Source organism: Microtus pennsylvanicus, chromosome 20, assembly GCF_037038515.1.
Source record: "Microtus pennsylvanicus isolate mMicPen1 chromosome 20, mMicPen1.hap1, whole genome shotgun sequence".
Classification (NCBI taxonomy): Eukaryota; Metazoa; Chordata; class Mammalia; order Rodentia; family Cricetidae; genus Microtus; species Microtus pennsylvanicus.
Genome location: NC_134598.1, coordinates 1705457 through 1728494, shown reverse-complemented (window position 1 = coordinate 1728494; position 23038 = coordinate 1705457). Strand labels below are relative to the sequence as shown.

Below are 23038 nucleotides of genomic sequence, written 5' to 3'. Positions count from 1 at the left end.
ACAGACTGTGGTACTGTGCACTATTATTAGATGTCTTCGCAGTCAGTGGGTAAGAGGCTCTTAAGCCTGGACAAACACCGACTCTTACAAATGTCCCAAAGGTCTCTGCTGTCCCAGAACCAATACATAAACAGGTGGAGCTAGTTCTGAATTGAGAGCCTCTAGAGAAAGAGACAAAGCTATGTTGGGATTCATTCCTATATCAAGTATCTGAGCACATTAGTTCAATATCATAACTAAGGTCTGAATCCAGACTTTGTCAACAGATAAAATAAAGGGCCATCCAAGGTTCTTTTAATCTAAACAGCACATAGGAACCCAGGTTCCTTTAAGGATAAAAAGAGTTTTAAACTTGACTTTTACCACCACAGAGTAGAAAAAAAAAACTGTAAAGTACAAAGAGCCAAGCTTACGCCATGTCTGTTTGGTATGATCTTTTCATCTGTGGGGGAATAAGCCAAGGTCTGTGTCCCTAAGATTTGTCAATGAGCATAGTCCTTAAGTTTCTCCTTGCTTGTCTTTTCTCAAGTATCCAGCGGCTGCCAGAGCGAGCCTATGTGTCACATGACCCAACTCTGTGCCATCCCTTACCCATTCTTTCCTTTTCTCACTCAGAGGACAGCGTTGAGTGTCCTGCCATTTCTCTGAAACTGCACAGCAGACAGGCATCAGGTCCTACCTTCTCTCCAGCACTACATAGGAAAACACAATTAAATCCCCTGAAGGTGCACACTTCACTTTCTCAAATCTGAGGCTCCTGGACCAGCCCTGATGCTTTTAGAATTTGGGGAAATATGAAAGCAGAAGTTTCCCAGCTGGGCAGGAGATGAAGGGGGGCAAAAACAGTCTCCATCTCTCACAGCAGGGCTCATGGGAGGCAGGGAAGGGCAGAGAGTGAAGTGTGGCTCCCCTTGGGCAAAAGCTGCTAAGTTTGAATATGATAGAGACCAACCAGCAAGAGGGAAGGGTAGAAACTCCCTGCCCTATGCCAAGTAAATCCCTGGCACAGGCCCATACACAGGGACCCTCCGGCGTGTCTGAAGGTGACCTGTGGCTCATTGCAATTCTAAAATGCAGACTCCTAGATAGAGATTTAAGATGCCGAAGCAACATGAGATGCATGAACCTATATTACAAGTAGCACACCGTGCCCGAGAAAGCTCACTGTATGCAAATAAGCTAAACAACCCATTCCACATGACATAAAAGCCCTACTCTGCATGCCAGTCATTGGAGCTACTGACCTTTCCCCTGTCCCAGCCTGCTTCCTCTCTTGAAATTAATTCTTTTTCTCATACACTGTCTTTACTGTTACCCACATGTCTCTGTCCGGTTCCTTGTTCCCAGACATAAGGCGGTGAAACCCCTCCAGAAAAGCCCAACAAACCCTAATATCCACCAGCATCAAGAGTTACTGCCCTTCCGGTTTCGTCTACTCTGGGAGCCGCTTCTGCATGCCCTCGCACAGAGGAAGTCCAAGCGTCGCATACCCCAGTTCTCGAGAAGGCATGACATCCTGATCAATATGTTAGGGCCTTGAGAGTGCCAAAGCTGAAACTGAATCTAAGCAGCACATAGGAACTCCTATGTATGAACGTGTGTGTGTGTGGTGGTAGGGGACTCGGGGGGTACAGCAAGGACAATAAACCCATAATCTAAGCCATTTACTTGCCCGGCTGCAAAGCAAGTAGAAGCTGACAGCAACTGGTGAGTCACATGGTCGCCAAAAGTAGGCAGAGGTGAGCTGGGCAACCGCAAACCCTGTTACCGAATAAGCCCCGTGAGGACACGGGGTCAGCGGGAGGTCACCAGGCAGGCAGGATTATTGGAGGACGCCGCACTTACATACTGAATAATGACTTCTGGTGGAAAGGCACGTTCTTACCGGCAGACCTTAGTGTAGCGCATAAATTCTGAGCCGAGTGATTTATTTGGTTCTAAAGAAAGGTTAACAGGAGCTGAGAGAGAGAAATGTTCGGTTTTAGCAAAGCAGGGATTGCAAAAAGCCCTTCGACAATCAATTTCTCCCCTGATTCTTTCTCATGCTTCAGCTTTAAATGGAAACTTCAAACATAAAGTGCCTTCAGCCATCACACAGGTCAACAGAGGAAGTTTATTCTGCAGGGTGAGAATGGACTGGCAAAACCAGACTCCATGAGAGCTGAAACGGCAGCGGCGCAATCGAAAGGGCAGTGTGCAGGTAAGGGGGGGCCACTAAAGAGGCGGGCAGTGGAGCAGGTGTGATCCATATACCCTGCCTCGTGTCTATGGCACCTTTTCCTGCTCTTCGCAGGTATTTGAGGCCAGCCTGACTTCAGAGAATTCTAATAGAAGGATCCCTGACTGAGGACATGGGACAATTCTTTACAGGTGGTGAATTTGTACCAATTAGAGGTAATGACTTAATATCTGTACTAAGAAAAGTTTCCATGACGCTTTTTTTTTCTTTTGAGAGACCGGCTCCCCCAAATAATACTACTTTAGAGCGAGAACCAGCTTTCTCGGTTCATCAGTAAGTAACCTCGTTTAGTTGAAACTGTTAGGCCTTAAAAACAAAGATGATATATAGGTTAAAATGCAGGATTTGAATTTTCGTTAAAGACATTACATATCTTTATTTATTTATTTATTTATTTATTATGTATACAATATTCTGTCTGTGTGTACGCCTGTAGGCCAGAAGAGGGCATCAGATCTCATTACAGATGGTTGTGAGCCACCATGTGGTTGCTGGGAATTGAACTCAGGAAGAGCAGGCAATGCTCTTAATTTCTGAGCCATCTCTCCAGCCCCCCCATTACATATATTTAAAGGGGCTTACTTTAGCCCCAGTCAAGTGTCTGGCAACCCTCAGGAAAGCCAGGGATTCTAACCATTTGGTCTCAGACATAAAGACCCAACAGCTTCTCGAGGATATCTTAAGATCAAAGCGCTAGTCAACCAAGGACTGCCCACATTCCTGAAACAGGCTCTCCCTGCCTCCGCATCCAAGGACTCGGTGCCTACAGCCCCACAGTGCCTTCACCATTCTGCTTATGTGCATGTGCCATATTCTTTACAAAGCTCTCCATCGTGGTCTAGTCTCTCTTTTTTCCATGCCCACTCAAAGGCAGTCATTTTGTGCCCCTCCCCATCTCCACAATAAATCTCTTGTGTGAGGTCTGTGGTGTGGTGTGATTTCTGTAGGATTCCTTGGCCCTGACTGCATAGAGACTCTTTCACCACAAAACCCTTCACAAAGGACATGTACTGTCCATGTCATGGCAGTTACAACCCCAAGATCCCCAGTTTTCCCAGACTCACTGTTTTCTGGAAGAGCTGTAGACTCTCACAAGACTTTGCACACAAGAGCAAGTATGACTTCCAACTTAAGAATGGTACAAGGCCAAACTGCGTTTCCCTACCAGCGGCGCCCATTAGTTAACAGGTTTCAGAACAGAGTCAAGGAGAAGACAGGAGTGAGCCTGGCCATGGTGGTAGCTCAGTCTCGTAATCTGCCTGATATCCCCAAATTGTACAAATATTAAAATTCCCCAAGTATGCAACACTTGGAGATCAAAACCAAAAGTGGCCCAGCGGCCACCGTGTGACTTAGCTTTGCTGGATCTCTGTCAAGTAGCTGTGCCGGCTTTATGATGTTTGCCGTTCCGTCAGATATGGCTGCTCTATTTCCCCATGGCGTTCTAGAGTCCTCTGTGTCTGCATTGCATTTGTGCAGGTCTTAAAAAGAGAATGGAAGTTTGTTCGTGTGTGAGTCTTGGCATCCTGCACCAAGACCCAGGGCTGGATCTCTAACTGTGCAACTTTAGGGCTTGAGCTGAACCACCCGGGGCCTCAGTTTCCATGTAGATAAAGAGATCTGATGATGCTTCTGAGTAAGATAAAGCCAGCTGACTTACAGATAAAGAAGACCGCCAACTGCACCGTGAATGATGTGTGCTGTCCATTGTCCATTCCATTCGTCACCATTATCTCAAAATCCTAAGAAGTGCAGTTGAAATTCCGGAGCGGTAAGAGGCTACCATTGGAGAGATGCTTGGAAGCAAGTAGCAGGAATAGAGGCAGGAGCAGGAAGTTGAGAGATGGCATCTCCATCCCAAACTCAAAGCAGAGAGAGCAAACGAGAAGGAGTGTAAAGTGATACTGTCTCAAAACCCATCCCCGGTGAAACACTTCCTCCAGCAGAAATATCTGCAAACAACATCACAAGCTGGGCACCTCAAAATGCACAACAGTGATAGAACACCCGAGACTGGGGAGTATTGCGCATTAAATGATTTGGTACGTGGTACCTAAAGACAATGTTGGCAACAAGAATTGTTAAGAGAAATTTTGATTTTCGTAAAGTGAAGTCTTCTAACGGATGGGTGGAAATATCAAGGTTGTCACTTTTAGACACTTTTACAAGATTTAAAAACAGCTTCATTTCCCAAAGGAAAATGTCCTTTGCCAAGACTGCAGACCACACTCCGGATTCTTTCTTTAGATCCTTTCCTTCTCAACTCCCACCATCTGGTAGTGAGTTTTGTTTTTATAACATTCTCTTAAAGAGTTCAAATTACTAAGATATTTTTGGGCTAAATGATGAACCACCAGACTTGCTGAAAATACCTTAGAAATGTGGGCTTTGCTTCCTCCTGTGGCTGTTCCTCAGCTGTACGCTAGACACTGTCCTTCTTAGAAAGACGCTGTCTCTGCCGGCACAGCCAGGTTGGCAGTGTAGATGTATAGACCTAAGCTCTCTCCCAAAACAGGCCGCCTGCTGCTGTCCCTTCAAGAATCTAACATCAACATTTCTCAATTCCTGTGTCTGCTGATGAAGCCAACTGGTCCCTGGCCATCCCAGGTCTTTAAATTCCCTAACAAGAGCATGATTACTGGGAATACACAGACGTGGAAGCACACCTCCCCTTTTGCATCTATAGTCACGTGACAGGCAAATTACAGACCTTTCTTAGCCCCAACTTTTCTCTTGTTGGCCAGAGGTGACAATGATCACACCTTCCCTTAGGTGTGTGGAGGATTAGCAAGTGTTTCCATGGGAGCTCATACGAGATCTAACGTCCTTGACGCTGACTGGACGCCATGATCCTCCTGCAGTCTATCCACCGTGCATCCTTCATGGATAACTAATTACCAATGCCATAGGACAAACTTGTTGTGCAATATTAGTTAAAGATATGTTACATTCTTTGATGCTGTGGAATATTTTCTTAATGGTGCAAAGATGTGTTGCATTCTTTCATGTTGCATTTGTTTAACCCTGTGAAGCTGTGTTACTTTGCCTGCCTGAAACACCTGATTCATCTAATAAAGAGCCGAACTGTCAATAGTTAACTAGGCAGGAGAGGGATAGGAGGGGCGGGCAGGCAGAGACAATAAATAGAAAAGAGAACACGAAGAGTTAAGAGTGAGAAAAGGAGGAGAAAGGGATGCCAGGGACCAGCCACACAGCCAGCCATGGAGTAAGAAGGAAAGAAAGGGATATAGATAGAAACAGATAAAATTCCAGAGGCAAAAGGTAGACAGGATAATTTAAGAAAAGCTGACTAGAAACAAGCCAAGCTACGGCCAAGCATTCCTAAGTAGGAATAAGTCTCTGTGTATTTATTTGGGAGCTGGGTAGTGGACTCCCAAAGAGAAAAATAGCAAAGAATAAGAAACCAACTACACAAACTGTATATAACTGTCTCGGGATAAACTTTGTGCTGTGCCCTCCAAAGGCTCCTCCTCTTATTTTTATCCGGATCCTCTATGCGCCACCAGAATCACTTCTGCTATGAAGCTTCCGCTGGATCTCTCTGAAGCCCAATGCTTCTGAGTTCCTACTGGAGCCTACAATATATCATGTGGTACTTAATGGAGACCATCTTATGCTGTTTACACAATCATAGTGCTGAGCCCATAAAAGACACCAAACATTTGTTTATCTAATCATTTTCTGGAGAGGATTTGAAATCCTTGAGTAGTTTCAGATTACTGAGCATGGGAATGACAAATACATGGCCCAAATGCTGTCCTTCATATTGCTGACAGACATCATTAATTGAGTTCCAAAAGCATTCAGCCACGATGCTTTTTCTACCCTGTACTTGGAAAGTCATTGCTAATCAATCAAAGATAAAATGTGAGATAAAACTGACTTGCCATGGTTGCTATAGCACACTGCTTCTTTGACTCATTATTTGAAAAAGAGCTAAGTAGTAAAGCCAGGACTAAAACTTAGCCCTCCCATTTCCCTGTTGGGTGCTGTTCTGGTTTATAACAATTAACTGAAAAAAAACCCTTTCATTCAACTTTATGAACAGAAAATTAAAATCTGTTGATTACAAGGAGAAAAAAATGAACTGTTCCCTCTGTCTTTTTGTTTTCTTTCTTTTACTATGTGTGCGTGTATGTGTGTGCTCTGTGTGTGTGTTATGTGTGTGAGTGTACATGCACACTCACATATGTGTAAGAACCTAAAGGCTCAGTGACAAGATTTTAAGTCAATGTAAAAAAGTTTCTGATACTCGGAGGCCCTCTCGAGGAGTTCACGGTCCTTCTGGAAAGTCAGAGTCCAAGGTGAGTCAAATGGGAGCACATAGGGCACTGAAGCCTTGAGTCTCACATGGGTAGAGTATATGTTTTATATATATAGTGAGATAGAGATATATGTACACACACACACACACACACACACACACAATGATAGTTTCTCCCAGGCTGTAGGCCCCTTCCCGTTTAGTAACTCACTTTGTCCTTAGAACCCTTGTAGGCAGTGTACTGGTATCCTGGCCAGTTCCAGAGAGCAAGAAGACAAGGCATTAGGGAACTAAGGAACTGTCCTAAAGTCACAATACTAGAAAGGGGTGGAAGAGGTATGTGATCTAAAAGGACACGTTCTTAACCAGGGACGAGAGGCAGAAGCAATGAGATCAGTGAGTGGTTGCAAAAAGGGAGAAGAGCATGGGAAAGTACAGGAGAGCTTGTAGAAACGGGCATTCAGAACTGTCCCTGAGGGTGGCTCTGTGGCGGGCAGCGGGACAGAGGTACCCTTCTTTTGTTATATGTGTGGCAGTTCTTTGCTTTGACCCCTGAGCAAATCTACTACCTCTACCAGGAATATTCTCGCCGATAGTTTCAATCAGTCTGTGTCAAAAACACACTTCCTCTAGGGCTTGGCCTGGCTTTCTCTAACTCAGCCAGCCACACACTGGGTATTAATATGACATACTTTTTGTGTTTGAGCTATCTCTTTAATCAGCTGAACTTTATGGGAAAAGACGTCTCCCCACTATGGGCTCCATTATTTTTTACACACAACAAACATGGAACAAAAAAAGGACTGGACTCCCAAGGAGTTCAGTCAACGCGTAGTACGATGGAAGTTATTCTTTCCAAAGCAGAGCTTGTTTGCAGACAATGAACTGATGACGAAAGTATGTGGAAGGGGGATGAGCAAGAATTCTGACGGTCCTTCACATCACTCAACTCTGCCCTGGCCATGCCCAGCACTTCTGGACCAAGCCTCCAGGGAGTCTGCATTGGATGAGTGTACGCTCTCCTCAGCACCAAGATACCTTATGTCATTTAACCCTAAGCAACAAAACTATTGCTCTATTATTAGCTGATGTAGGGGGTCTATTTATTGGTTAATTAATAAAGAAACTGCTTGACCTGATAGGTCAGAACATAGGTAGGCGGAGTAAACAGAACAGAATGCTGGGAAGAAGGGAAATTAGGCAATCGCCATGCCTCTCCTCTCTGAGACAGACGCGATGAAGCACCAGCCCAAGATGGACGTACACTAGAATCTTCCCGATAAGCCACCACCTCATAGTGCTACACAGATTATTAGATATGGGTTAAAGCAAGATGTGAGAATTAGCCAGTAAGAGACTAGAGTTAATGGGCCAAGCAGTGTTTATATGAATACAGTTTGTGTGTTGTTATTTCAGGGCATAAGCTATACAGGCGGCCGGGAGCCGGGTGGCAGGAACGCAGCCTGCTGCTCCTTCTACAATTAGCCTTTTTCAGAAAGAAAAACTGAGGCTTAGAGAATTTATGAGTCCCCTTGGGTCACAGTTTAAGAGGGAGTTCTGGTTCCTAAGGTCTTCTGATTTAAACTCGGGAAGCTTGAGCTGGGAGGTGGCAGGACAGAGGAGGAATGAAAAGCATTCCTGGCTCTCCTTTTCAGAGCTCCCTCAGGCTGACACCACCTGGGTAGCTGAGCCCTATGTGCCCATCCCTGCCACCCAGCTCTCAGACATGCTCTTGGTCCCTATCGTGGAGGGTTAGCTGATGCTGCACAGTTCCCCATCAGGAACTGTGCAGGGTAGAAGGGAGATGCTACACTCAAGTTACAGCCCAGCTCCAGGCCAGGCCACAGTGCAGCACCTGCGTGCCCTGCCTGATTTTCAGATGTCTTGAAAAGTCATCACTGTGGGAGTCAGCCATGATAAGCTAAGCATGGGCAGGTCAACCACAGGAAGTTCTTTACTTCCAACCATTACCACCGGCCAGAGTAGGACTCTGGCCATTGATAAATTTAAATGGAGGCCTGAGTCTCAGTAACGTACCCTGTACAATATCTGGTTGCAGGAAGAACCACAAGCTGAGATTACCCAACCTCCACCCAAGAACAGACCATTCAGAGGAAAGTCCTAATATTCTGCTGTAGATAGGATCACCTGCCAGAACACACTCACCGGGACACCCCTAGACAAATGTCAGCCAATCAGGGGTCTTGAACCTCAGAAACCCCTCACCCCCATCTTTACTACTATAAAACCGTATTCTAATTGAGCTCGGAACTCTTCGTTTATTCCAATAAGTTGGACATGTGGAGAGACCAAGTTTGCATACTTGCTTAAAATAAAGGCTCTTTGCTTTTACATACGGTTTTTACAAAAAATCCTTGTTGGTTTTGGGGGGACTTCGCAGATTTGGGCATAACAGTCACAGCTTCAGCAATTTTTCCATGACATCAGGGTTGCAACAGCAACAGTAGACTGAGGACCTCTCCACCTGCTCACTTTGGCCTTCCTCCTTTTCTCTTCCTGCATACTTGATTCCTACTCTGGTATTTGGAGCCCACACATGCTGGGCAAGTACTCTATGCCTTAGCTCTATCTCTAGCCTTCTTTTTAGTTTATCCAGACACAGGGTCTCATTAAGTTGCCCAGACTGTCCCACAGTGTGGGGAGGTGCTGGATAGGCACCTCCTAGCCACCTCAGGGTGGGCCTGCATCTGTTGCGCTCCCCACCCTGATACTACCTTTGCCACAGTTAAGGGCTGCCCTTGTTCCTCTCGCCCATCAAGAACTTCTTCTTTCCTATCTGTTTTTCAAACCTGCTTTCAGGAAAGGGAGAGGGGGGCTGAACCACACACAGGGAACCATCTCTTAATGTACCACGTGAGGTTTAAAATAAGCTAGTGCTTACTTAAAACCAGAGGAAGAAAGTAGGTGAAGAAAGTATACAGCAAGAGTCTAAACACTGCTCTCACTCAGTAAAAACACCATTTGAATATCACTGTATTCCTTTGTGGTTATACTCTGGATAAAGAGATGATTTCTCAGCCTTGTGGAATGTACCCTGCCGGTGATTCCGCTGACCCCTGCAGCCATCACTGGCCCCGTGCCTGGGTCCTGTGAGGGACTTTGATTTTGCTCAGGCTCTGAGAAGCTGCCGTTCCACACTATGGCAGGAACAGGCATCTCTTGGCCATTCTCCAGCTCCCCCAGGACTGAGGAGGAATTTAGAGTTGTTTCATGTTCATTTCTCCAGAAAAGGAAGCCGTCCACTCCACTTCTGTTCGTGTTAAAAGTACACTAAAACCCTTCAAGATACCAAGGAAAGGGTCCAGAAGAGGCAGCAGCCTTCAAACTCAGCTGATCCAGGCGTTCAGCAAAAGTGTGGCCAGGGCTTTCAGGATGAGTTCAACATAGGGGCACGAGGAAAAAGGCTTCAAGGGATTTTGCTGCAGGTGACCACTCTGAACGTTTGTGTGTGTGTGTGTGTGTGTGTGTGTGTGTGTGTGTGTGTGTGTGTAACTAGAGATGAAGATAGAACATAAATACTGCCTCTAATTTTCTCATGTCTCAAATGTAGCACTCCACGTTGCTCGTCACTTGGCTCGTCACAGACTGACGGGGAGGCAGGACCCTAGTGACTTGCAAACCAAAGCCTTGGTTTGCTCCACTACTGTTGTCTTCATGGGAATCCCTGTATAGTCATGGATTCTTTTGCTAGACTTCAATTTAAGGGGGGGAGGTGGGAAGATTAAATATGCATTCAATTTCACATCTGGCTATCCAGTACAATAAACTACACAGTTATTCAACAGTAATTCACAAAGATAACATAAAGTCTCCCCTTGGCGAACACATGTTCATTGAGAAAAACGTTAAGAATTTCAATACTGCGGTGAGACTTCTCATTACACTCACGTACATTCCAGGAAGAGTATTGACCGAAGAGGACAGGATTTTTGAGTCATTCACCTGTGGCGCTGAAAGGGGGCTCACAGGGAACCTCAGACTCCCACATCATTTACCTGGAAATATTGCCACAAATGACTGAGCACGGCTGAGTGTTGTGTAAGTATTGGACGGCTTTGGAGGTTCCTATTAGCACACTGATTCGAACGTGCCAGGAAAGTGGGGCCGTGTTATCCTAGAGAGAGAGAGAGAGAGAGAGAGAGAGAGAGAGAGAGAGAGAGAGAGAGAGAGGGAGAAGAGAGAGAGAGAGAGGTTGGTTTGGTTGTGTATTCTTAGTGCAAATTACCTATATATCCACTATGTGGGTGCACTCTACATAGCGGGAGACGGCAAGGTGGAGTGGGAGGTGAATTATTTCAGTTTGCTACAACCAAGTTCTAATCCCAAATGGGTTTTCCTCTACGCTTCTAGAGCAGCGTCTCTCAACCTCTGGTCACAACCCCCACAGGGCTCACACATCAGATACCCCTCATATCAGATAGCGACATGATTCATAACAGTAGTGAAATTACAGTTGTGAAGTAGCAATGAAATAATTTTATAGTTGGGGGTCACCACAGCATAAGGAACTTCATTAAAGGGCGGCAGCATTAGGAAGGTTGAGAACCACTGGTCTAGGGAAATACCTAACAATTTTTAACTTTAGTTAAACTGTAGCCAGTAGGCTGAGAGTACAGCTCAGGGGTGAAATCCTTGCTTAGCATGCATAAGACCCTGGTTTTGGTTGGCCCAGCCCTGTGCCCACCTAAATACCACATGCTAAGAGAAGTTGAGACACATTATAAACTCGCTTGTTTATGTGACAATATTACACAGAACCCAGTGACTCCTGTGTTCAAGCAACCTTTGAGAGGGTCTCTGCTTCATTCCTGAAGATCCCCCATGTGTGAGCTCACCCCACCTCTCGGCTCCCTCCAGGGCCAACAGCTCCCCTTTACCCCAGGTAGCCCTGACTTACAGCACACTGCAGTCTGTCGAAAAGCGTCCCGTTGCTCATATATGGATGAACCAGGCAAAGCTTCTCCATCTCAGTGAAATATGCAGCCAGCTCTAGTATGTGAGGATGACGGAACCTTGAACCAGAAATTTTGAAACTGTCAAATTCATCACTCAAATAGAAGGTGAACGAGACTAACTAGGAATGATGGGAAACAGTTCTAAAGTGAAGACTAAGTTAGGGCCAAGAGACAAGAATTGCATTGGCAGTTCCAACAGGTGCTAGTTCTCCCCCCTTTGATTGACTGTCGGCATGCAAATAAAAGTAATATACTAAAATAAAAATATTAAAATTTAAGGAAGCATTGATTTCTTAAGGTGTGAGATATGGAGAACTTCATACAGAAAGGAAAACACGATTTCATATTCACTTTGAGGGCCTAACTTAACACGCATGCAGCCATGACAGGCTGCAGATTAACAGTACTAGGACTAGGCCTCACCCTTACAGTAACCAGGAAAAACCACAGACTGTTCCCTGCGGGGGACCGATCAGAACTGAGACAAACAAGTACTAGGCGCTCCAGAACTGTAAGAAGAGCTCACCTAACTTGTATATGGTTGCCAATTTCTTGGCAGCAAGCCAGTACCAACCCCTGTTTGACAAGACTCTGGCTGCTCCATTCCTGCCCAGTAGGAGTTCAACCCCCTTCTGATGCTGGAATTCCCCCACTCACCCCCATTCTTTAGTTTTTAAAACCCTGCCAGAGCTGAGCTCAATGCTCTCCCTAATCCAACCACTGTGTTGAAAGGACAGAGAGTCAACTTGAGCCTGCGATAAAGGCTCTTTGCTCTTGCGTACGAACTTGGACTCTGGTGGTCGCTGGGGGCCCAGTGACGCAGGCATAACAACTTATTTTAACTGATACAAAACTGTGTCTCTTCTTTATTTTGTTAAGTAAATAATTATGACGCGATTGAGACCTATCAGTTTCAGTCATCACAAAACACAGGATCAGCGAAGCTTGTCTTATCCACCCACTAATGGAGCCTTCCCACCTCAGGTGCCCTGTTAAACCCTGGTTACAAGCAGGAAAAGGATAGTCATGTCTTTCCAAAGCTTGTATTGTTATCTAAAATCCACACAATAGTAGCTGGAAGTATAAAATTACGACACTGACTTTAAATCACAGATTTCTACATTGGTATAATATATATTTCTTAGCTCCTATCCTAATCAATTAACCAATTAACCAAAATAAGCTCTAATCCTTTGTCATCATTGGTTTATGAAGATCATAAACGCACTCCAGGTGTGACGGCTAATCCTCATTGTTGACTTGATTGATTAGAATCACATGACAAAACACTGCATGTGGGCGGCACCATCTCCTGGACAAGGGTTCAGAAACGAATAAAAAGGGCAAGGCAAGCCAATCACAAGAACCTCGTCTTCCTTCTTCTAGACTCTAGGCTCTGTAAGACCAGGTACCTCACAATCTTACCACGTGACTTCCTGCCGTGATGGATTGTGCTCTCAAACCATGAGCCAGAACAAACCTTGGCTTCCTTAAGTCTTTTTGGTCAGGTGTCTTGTCATAGCAGCAACTAAAGTATGAACACACCAGATAACTGCGAAATACACAGACTGTGAGCTCCACTTAATATGCTGAGTGCCTGCTATGTTTTGGACATATTTGGGAACATTAAAATAAATGAAGCTGTAAAAAAATGCTCTATTTATAAAGATCTATAATTTGCTTCTTTTGTAGCAAATTTCCTACAAGCACAAATACACTCTCTTAAATACACATGCATAGATTTATATAGTATATATATTTATCTGGTGTATCTCTCTTGCCTCAAACACACTAGAATGTCTGTGTGTGTATACATCTGTGGTTTGGGAGGTCCTTCTGTCTCTGTGTTGTTTTATTGGTTAATGAATAAAGAACCTGCCTTAGACTGTTGATAGGGCAGAACTTAGGTAGGTAGGGAAAACTAAATGGCATGCTGGGAGAAAGGAGGCAGAGTCGGAGGAGACACCATGGATCCACCAGAGACAGATGCTAGGAATTTTACCCCGTAAGCCACTGCCATGTGGCAATACACAGATTAATAGAAATGGGTTAAATTAAGATGTAAGAGTTAGCCGATAAGAAGTTAGAGCTAATGGGCCAAGCAGTGATTTAATTAATACAATATCTGTGGTTATTTCAGGGATAAACTAGCCGAGCGGCCAGGATGAACAAGTGGTCCCTCCTTGCAACACATCTGTACCTATAGACATATACACAAACACATGGAAAGACTTTATTTTAAAACATGTCAAAAATAAGATCCCTACACTTATTATTATGACTCAGATTGCACAATGGAAAACAGTGGTATAGTAATAAATTGAGGAGGTATGCCGAGCTGCTTAATCAGATAATCTGTGCCACTGCCTGGCTGCTTCTCCTCCAACCTAAAATAATGCAGAGATAAACGTCATTTGGAAAGCAGAGGATAGGAGATATCATAGAGGCAAGGCAGTCCCTGATTCTCCGTTCTCTTGTGAGCACAACAGAAATGACAATTTGCTTATTTTTAATATTTATTTTATTTTATGCATATGGTTTTGCCTGCAAGTATGTCTATCCATCACTTATGTGTCTGATGCCTGCCGAGGCCAGAAGAGGGAATCAGATCCCCTTGAACTGGAATCGAATCTGTCACCATAGATGATTGTGAATTGACATGTGGGTTCGGAGAATCAAACCTGGGTCCTCTGCAAGAGCACTCAGCGCTCTTAACTGCTGAGCCACCTCTCTCGACCCACAATTTGCCTATTTTTAAATGTTACTGATCAAGCAGGAAAAAAAAACTGGATAGATCAGATGTTAATGAGGAAGGAACACGGAAAGGCACTAGGGGTGGAACTGCTTCTTCCGAGCCTACACACTCATGCCACCAATAATTTCCCTAGCAGCTAACTTTTTTTTAAGTACTCTCTGTCTGTTTTATTTATTATGTATCCAGTATTCTGTCTGCAGGCCAGAAGAGGGCACCAGACCTCATTACAGATGGTTGTGAGCCACCATGTAGTTGCCAGGAATTGAACTCAGGACCTTTAGAAGAGCAGGCAATGCCCTTAACCACTGAGCCATCTCTCCAGCCCCTGCAACTAACTTGGAAGTTCATAGAATTTTAAGTTAGATAGATCAAGATCAGCAAATCTGATACTAACTGAAATCAGTTCAGAAAATGTTTCTAAATGGTCACCGTTGGCAGAACATCACAAGTCTCCATGGTGAGACACAGCAGACAGACTTGAAGGACACACAAACTTGGGCTTGCATTCCTGTCTTTATGACAACTGTGCAAATGTAGTCAGGTTGTTTCAACTCTCTGAGAAGGTGTCTACAACTATATTCAGGAATTAAGACATCTGCCTCTTGCCAGGTGTGGTTGCCTACACCTTTAATCCCAGCAGAAATTTAAACTCAGGAGGCAGAGGCAGGCAGTCTCGGAGTTCCATCCCAGTCTGGTCTACAGAGTCAGCTCCAAGACAGCCAAGGGTACGGAAGAGAAACTCCGTACCCTTGGTTTTTCAAAAGCCAAAACCAAAACCAAGCAAACACACAAACAAAAAGGGATCTAATGGGGAACTCTGAAACACAGCCTGCTACAATACAGAGAGGACCAAGGTGAGTGATCAGACACCCAAGGGGACACCCCTCTCTCTAGGCTCTCCATACAGGAGCAAAACCCCTGATCCTCCCCCACCTGCCTCAGCTTCTCTAGCCAGCCAGCAGGGAGTTTCCAGCAGGTAGGTTGCCCCAATACCCACCCCATCCATCAGATCCTTTAAACTACAAACCCCACCCTGCCCCAAACTCCCCTATCCTCCTGCAACCTCAGTGGAACTCTGAAACACAGCTTGCTATAATGCAGAGAGGATCAAGAGGTGAGTGACCAGCCACCAGGCAGGACACCTCACTCTCTAGGCTCTCCATAGTGGGGCAAAACCCTTGGCCCCTCCCCCACCTGCCTAGGCTTCTATAGCCAGACAGCAGGTGAGTTTCCTGCAGGTAGGCTGCTCCAACACCCCAATCTCACTCGCTGGATCCTGAAAGCTACAAATCCTACTCCACCTCCAAGCCTTCCAACCCCACCCCTACCCCTCAACCTCAGAGCAATGCTGAGACACAGGCTGCGTCCACACAGAGAAGACCAAGAGAGGAACTAAAGCACAAGCTTTAGATTTGAATTAGAAAGGAAGAAGCCAACCTTTAGTTATTTGCAGATGATATGATAGTGTACATAAGTGACCTTCCAGGGAAGAGAGAAAACATCCAAATTAACAAGATCAGAAATGAAAAAGAGGATATAACAACAGACATAGAGGAAATCCAGAGAATCATTAGATCATACTACAAAAACATGTACTCCACAAAATTGGAAAATGTAAAAGAAATGGACAATTTTCTGGATAGATACCATATACCAAAATTAAATCAAGACCAGGTGAGTAATTTAAATAGACCTATAAACTGCAAGGAAATAGAAGCTGTCATCAAAAGCCTCCCAACCAAAAAAAAAAAAAAAAATAACCCAGGGCCAGATGGTTTTGGTGCAGAATTCTACCAGAACATCCAAGAAGAGCTAATACCTATAGTCCTCAAAGTGTTCCACACAATAGAAACAAAAAGGACACTGTCAAACAGTTATCCTGATACCAAAACCATACAAAAACTCAACCAAGAAAGAGAATTACAGAACAATCTCACTCATGAACATAGATGCAAAAATACTCTGTAAAATACTGGCAAACTAAATTCAAGAAAACATCAAAAAAAATTATCCACCAGCTTCATCCCAGAGATGCAGGGATGGTTCAACACACAAAAATCTATCAATGTAATCCATCATATAAATAAACTGAAAGAAAAACCTATATAATCATCTCATTCGATGCTGAAACACCCTTTTTGACTTTTCATGATAAAGGTCTTGGAAAGAGCAGAGATACAAGGAACATATCTAAATATAATAAAAGCAATATACAGCCAGCCTACAACCAACATTAATTTAAATGGAGAGAAACTTAAAGCAATTCCACTAAAATCAGGAACAAGACAAGGCTGTCCACTCTCACCATATCAATTCAACATAGTTCTTGAAGTTCTGGCTACAGCAATAAGAAAACAAAAGGAGATCAAGGGGATTCAAATTAGAAAGGAAGAAGAGTCAATCTTTGGTTACTTGCAGATGACATAATACTGTACATAAATGACCTCCAAAACTCTACCAGAGAACTCCTACAGCAGATAAATACCTTCAGTGATGTGGTAGGATACAGATCAACTCAAAAGAAAAAAAAATCAGTAGCTCTCCCATATACAAATGATAAATAAGCTGAGAGAGAAATCAGAGAAGCATCACCTTTCACAATAGCCACAAATAACATAAAATATATTGGGGTAACACTAATCAAAGAAATGAATGACCTATTTGACAAGAACTTTAAGTCTTTGAAGAAAGAAACTGAAGAAAAAAATCAGAAAATGGAAAGATCTCCCATGTTCTTGGATAGGCAGAATCAACATAATGAAAATGGCAATCCTAGCAAAAGCAATCTACAGATTCAGTGCAATCCCCATCAAATTACTAACATAATTCTTCACAGACCTTGAAAGAATAATAATCAACTTCATATGAAAAAACAAAAAAACCCAAGATAAACAAAACACTCCTGTACAATAAAGGAACTTCTGTAGGCATCACCATCCCTGACATCAAGCTCTATTACAGAGCTGCAGTAATAAAAACAGCTTGGTATTGGCATAAAAACAGAGAAGTCGACCAATGGAATCGAATTGAAGACCAGGATATTAATCCACACAACCATGAACACCTGATTTTGACAAAGAAGATAAAATTATACAACGGAAAAAAAGAAAGCATCTTCAACAAATGATGCTGGCATAATTGGAAGTCAGCATGTAGAAGAATAAAAATAGATCCATATCTGTCTCCATGCACAAAACTCAAGTCCAAATGGATTAAAGACCCCAATATAATTCTGACTACACTTAACCTGATAGAAGAGAAAGTAGGTAGTAGCCTTCAATGCATTGACACAGGAAACTACTTCTTAAATATAGAACCAGTAGCTCAGACACTGAGAGCAATAATAAATAAATGGGACCTCCTGAAACTGAGAAGCTTCTGTAAAGCAAAGAACACAGTCAATAAGATAAAAAGGCAGCCTAATGAATGGGAAAAGATCTTCACCAACCCCACATCAGACAAAGGACTGCTCTCCAAAATATATAAAGAACTCAAGAAATTGGACATCAAAATTTCAAACAATCCATTAAAAAATGGGACACAGACCTAAACAGAGAATTCTCAACAGAAGAATCTCAAAATGGCTGAAAGACACTTAAGGAAATGTTCAACATCCTTAGCCATCAGGAAAATGCAAATCAAAATAACTCTGAGATACCATTTTTCACTAGTCAGAATGGCTAAGATCTAAAACACCAATGATAGTTTATGCTGGAGAGGATGTGGAGTAAGGGAAACACTCATCCACTGTTGGTGGGAATGCAAACTTGTACAATCACTTTGGAAATCAGTATTGGCTGTTTCTCAGAAAATTGAGAGTCTACCTACCTCAGGATCCAGCAATATCACTCTTGGGCATATACACAAAAGGTGCTCAATCATACTACAAAGACATTTGTTCAGCTATGTTCATAGCAGCATTATTCATAATAGCCAGAACCTGGAAACAACCTAGATGCCCCTCAACCAAAGAATGGATAAAGAAAATGTGGTACGTTTACACATTAGAGTACTACTCAGCAGTAAAAAACAATGACATTCTGAAATTTGCATGCAAATGGATAGAACTAGAAAGCACCATCCTGAATGAGGAAACCCAGATCCAAAAACATGAATATGGTATGTACTCACTCATAAGTGGATACTAGCCATAAACAAAGGATATTGAGATTATAGTTCATGGATCCTAGAGAAGCTAAGTAACAAGATGAACCCTAAATAAAACACATATAGGTCCACCTGGAAAGTCGAAATAGACAAGATTGCCTGACAAAATTGGGAGCACAATTGTGGGGGGGGGGAGAATGGAGGGTGGAAGAGGAAGAAAATGGGAGAAGGGGAGAGGGGAGGAGAACTTGAAGGAACAGGATAGTCGAGATAGAGGGAGGACAGAGATGAGAGCAAAAAAAGAAATATCTTGATTGAGGGAGCCATTATGGGGCTAACAAGAAACCTGGCTCAAGAGAAATTCCCAGGAATCCACAAGGATGACCCCAGATAAGATCCTAAGCAATAAAGGAGAGGATACCTGAACTAGCCTTGCCCTATATTAAAATTTCATCCAGCAACTGATGGAAACAGAGGCAGAGACCCACAGCAGAGCACTGAACTGATCTCCTAAAGTCCAGCTGAAGAGTGGGAAGAATGAGAATATGAACAAAGAGGTCAAGACCATGTGGGTTCACCCACTGAAACAGTTTACCTGAGCTAATGGGAGCTCACCAACTGCAGCCAGACAGGGAATGAACAAGCATAGGTCCAAACTAGTCCTTCTGAATGTGGTTGACAGTTGCATGGCTGGGGCAGACTGGGGGCCACTGGCAGTGGCACCAGGGTTTATCCTTACTGCTAGTACTGGCTGTTTGGGAACCTAATGTCTTTGGATGAATACCTTGTTCAGCCTAGATATAGTAGGGAGGGCCTTGGACCTTCCTCAAACAATGTGCCTTACCCTCTCTGTGGATGGGAGTGAGGTGGGAGAGTGTGTGGAGGGAATGGGATGAGGGGAGGGAGTTGGAACTTGGATTGGTATATATGATGAAAAAAGATAGTTTGTTTTCTTTTTTAAAAAATAAAATATAAAAAAAGAGTTCTAGTGAATTAAAAAAGAAGACAAAAAGAACCCTCAAAGTTAGAAGGATAGGAAGGTGAAGGTAGAGAGGTGGACCTGGTAGGAATGGGGAAATGGCAGGAAGTACAATCAAAGACAGTGTATGAACTTCAAAGGCTTCAAATATTATTATAAAACCACATCCCCTGATAAAACAGAATTATATCTTTGGGATTCAAGAACAGTATAACATGCACAAAAAGACCAATAATATATATACCACACTATCCAAGTGAAGGCCAATAATACATCACACTATCCTAGTAGAGGCCAATAATATACATACCACGCTATCCTAGTAAAGGCCAATAATATACCACACTATCCTAATGAAGGCCAATAATACATCACACTGTCCTAATGAAGGCCAGTAATACACCACACTATCCTAGTGAAGGCCAATAATACACCACACTATTTTTGAAGGCCAATAATATATATACCACACTATCCTAGTGGAGACCAATAATACATCACACTATCCTAGTGAAGGCCAATAATACACCACACTATCCTAGTGAAGGCCAACAATATATACACCACACTATCCTAGTGAAGGCCAATAATACATCACACTATCCTAGTGAAGGCCAATAATACACCACACTATCGTAGTGAAGGCAAAAAGGTCATGTGATTGTCTCAAGAGATGCAGGGAAAGCTTTTATCAAACTTCAAGGCCCTTCAAGGTAGAACGCTCAATGAATTATGGAGATAATGCGCCTCAGTACAATAAATGCCACATATGATAAACTCCTACCTAACGACATAACTCATCATGACAAGTGTATTTTCCTTAGGGCGTGGGAGTGAGACTGGGGCCCATACTCCTATGCAGCACAGCACTACTAACTAGAGCAAGGAGGCCAGAGACGAAAGAAAGGCTAGAAAGAAGACAGTTAAATTGTCCCAGTTTGGTTGTTACACGACCTCATACGTAGAAAGCCTGAAAGACTTCATGCACACACAAAAGGCTGGAACCAATGAATTCGCTAAATTCTTCCAATACAAAATCAACATATAAAATCGATGTTATTTCTCTATATTCACCATGAGCTACCATTTAAAGAATGAGGAAAATTATCTGTTTCTAAGACAACAGAGAGAATATAATCCTAAGGCGTAAATTTAACCACAGAGATAAATGATCTGTACACTTAAAACTACATTGATAAGAGAATTAGAGACAAAAGCAAACAGGAAGATTCATCTGGCATCGTGCATTGCAAGAATTAATCCTGCCAAATTGCCCAAGCTGCCCAAAGAAAGCTGTAGATTTGATGTGATCCTTATCAAAATTGTGACATTTTCACTGCAGGGGCAATCCTAGAGCCCATATGAAACCATGAAAGACTTCAAACAATCAAAGTCACACGAGAAAGCAGAACCCTGATTTGAAGTAGCATCGGGATGCCTTAGTAATCAAATCAGCCAGCATTGGCAGAAAGTAGTCCCAGTGATCGGTGGCACAGAACAGAGGCTCCAAAGATAACCCAATCTGTATGTACATCATCGACTAAAACCCTGACTAGGAGGTGGAAAATACACAATGGGGAAAGAAATAGCTCCTTCTTACCAAGGAAAGAGGAATGGAAAGAACGAGTCTTAAAACACAAATAAAAACACAGCACTGACTTGATCCATGCATCAGAAACTTAAATAAAAGATCTGGCAGCATACAGACCCTAAAACAAAATTTCTTTAACAATGGAAATGTTCTTTTTTTTTTTTCCCCCTGAGATGGTGGGGCATTCTTGAGTTAAAAAAGATTAGACATTTAAACCTCTCAACAAAAAGAAGCTACAGTGGCGCACAGAACAGAACAGGAGAAGGATAAGCAAAGTGAACCACGTGCTGTGTTACCTTTGTGTGAAAGGATGAAACTAAGACACCATATGTGTTCTAACAGACCTCCAAGAATATATGCACCCAGCTAATCAACTCGGCAGTGGGCGAAGACAATGCTTCTCTAAATTTACCCTTTTGTGCGTCTCAGACTTTGAAATGTCTGGATCTGACCTTAATACACAAACAAGGGAAACTGTAAAAATCCATTACAACATCTGGACGGAATGATATTATCTTCTGATTCTAGTCCCTGGCTCTGGCTCTAAAGGGACAGGATGCAGCACTTCCCTCTCCACCCCGTCTCACATATCTGTTCCCAGAACTTCAGGGAAAAGCATCTTCTCTTTGTGACAGGTGATTAGGTTCCCCAGTGTCAGGGGCTTCCAGTGAGCAAGGCTGCACAGCTGTACTTACGAAGTCATATAAAAATGAAGCCATTTAACTTTACCATCCAGGCACCCCCAGCCAGATTCATGAATGAATTCCCTGGAAGATCATACGAACATCAAAAGCCCTTGATTTCTTTGTCTAAAACTCTCTCTCTGAAGAGAGCCACCCTGATGAAAGAGTCTCTCAACTGAAACATCTCCAAGGCAGGCGAGGGGACAAGCATGGGATGCTAAGAATCGCTGTTCAGCCGTGTTAGTCACACGCAATTTAACCCACTTCCTTGCGACACTTTCCTGTTCCAAGATGTCCAAATGAAGCATGGAAGGGAGGGCTCTATTTTAAAATCTCTTTTAGGGAATACACCAAAGCAGATGACAAAAGTGTACACAATGTTCTAACATCCAACCCGCCCTAATTTAGTGCCAACCATGCCAAACACAGCTGGAAGATCCGAGGTAAACAAATGCACTCACAGGAGAAAAACTTCCAGTTCTGATAGAAATCTCTTCCAGTGCTTCTTAAACTGCAGTTTTTTCTCCTGAATGTCATACAAGAAAGAAAAAGAAAAGGGTTTAAGAGCTAGCTCTCTACTTCTGAGAATCTTTATCTAGGGAGTTTCCCTTTTTGATACAGATTGAGTCCCCCCACTGCAAACCCCCAGGGAGAGAATCCTTAACATTCATCTGATTTTCAAAAGCATTTTAACTCCCAAGCAAGACTTACAAGACTCTTGAATTGAAAGTTTTTCCTGCAATCTGCCACGTTGCAAATCTCATATTCAGACTCACCAGTTTCAGACACATAAATTATAAAATATAACGTATTCACAGAAAATTTCCACAATGATAGAAATGCCTCACTGATCTCACACACACAAAATTATGTTACCTGTGTTCTTTGCGAACTTCCCCATGTATGAGTTGGCTCATTTACATATGTCAATTCAGATTTATTTTTGCATTAATTTTGAAAAGATGTGCCTACTATCCAAAGGAAGTTGTGGCTCAGATCTAGAGAAGTGGGGCCAAGCTTTAATCTCAGGATCAATCAGGAGGCAGACAGACACATCTCTGTGAGTGTGAGGTCACCCTGGGTCTGCACAGGAAGACCCTGCACAGCCATCATCACCACCATCACGCCAAGATCCAGGGATGCAGGTACTGAATAAATTAATAACTTCAATAACATTGTACTGAACACTTAGATGTAGGTGACACATTCTTGGTGTCTTCAATTCTATAACACTGTACATCCCCGAATCTCAAGCTCCTTGCTTCTAACATTAAAAACCTACATTAAGCCGCTCCTAGGTCCTAGCTATAAGATCCTCAATTGCAACTTGCTAGAAAATGAAATGTTTAGAGTCCTATCATCATCAAAATCCAAGAGGAATTCTGGGTACCACTGTCCAAGTTGAATTAAAACCAATAAACCC

General features: G+C 43.1%; 1 protein-coding gene across 1 annotated transcript in view; it reads right to left on the bottom strand.

Annotated features, from left to right (window-relative positions):
• The window catches only part of Irak3 (interleukin 1 receptor associated kinase 3), a 55480-nt gene that overhangs the window by 5544 nt on the left and 26898 nt on the right, over positions 1–23038 (bottom strand). Inside the window, exons 6-8 of the mRNA XM_075954207.1 lie at positions 22077–22141; positions 11443–11557; positions 10541–10659 (exon numbers count right to left, since the gene is read on the bottom strand). Coding sequence (XP_075810322.1) covers positions 10541–10659; positions 11443–11557; positions 22077–22141 — 299 coding nt within the window. The remainder of the gene's footprint in view (positions 1–10540; positions 10660–11442; positions 11558–22076; positions 22142–23038) is intronic.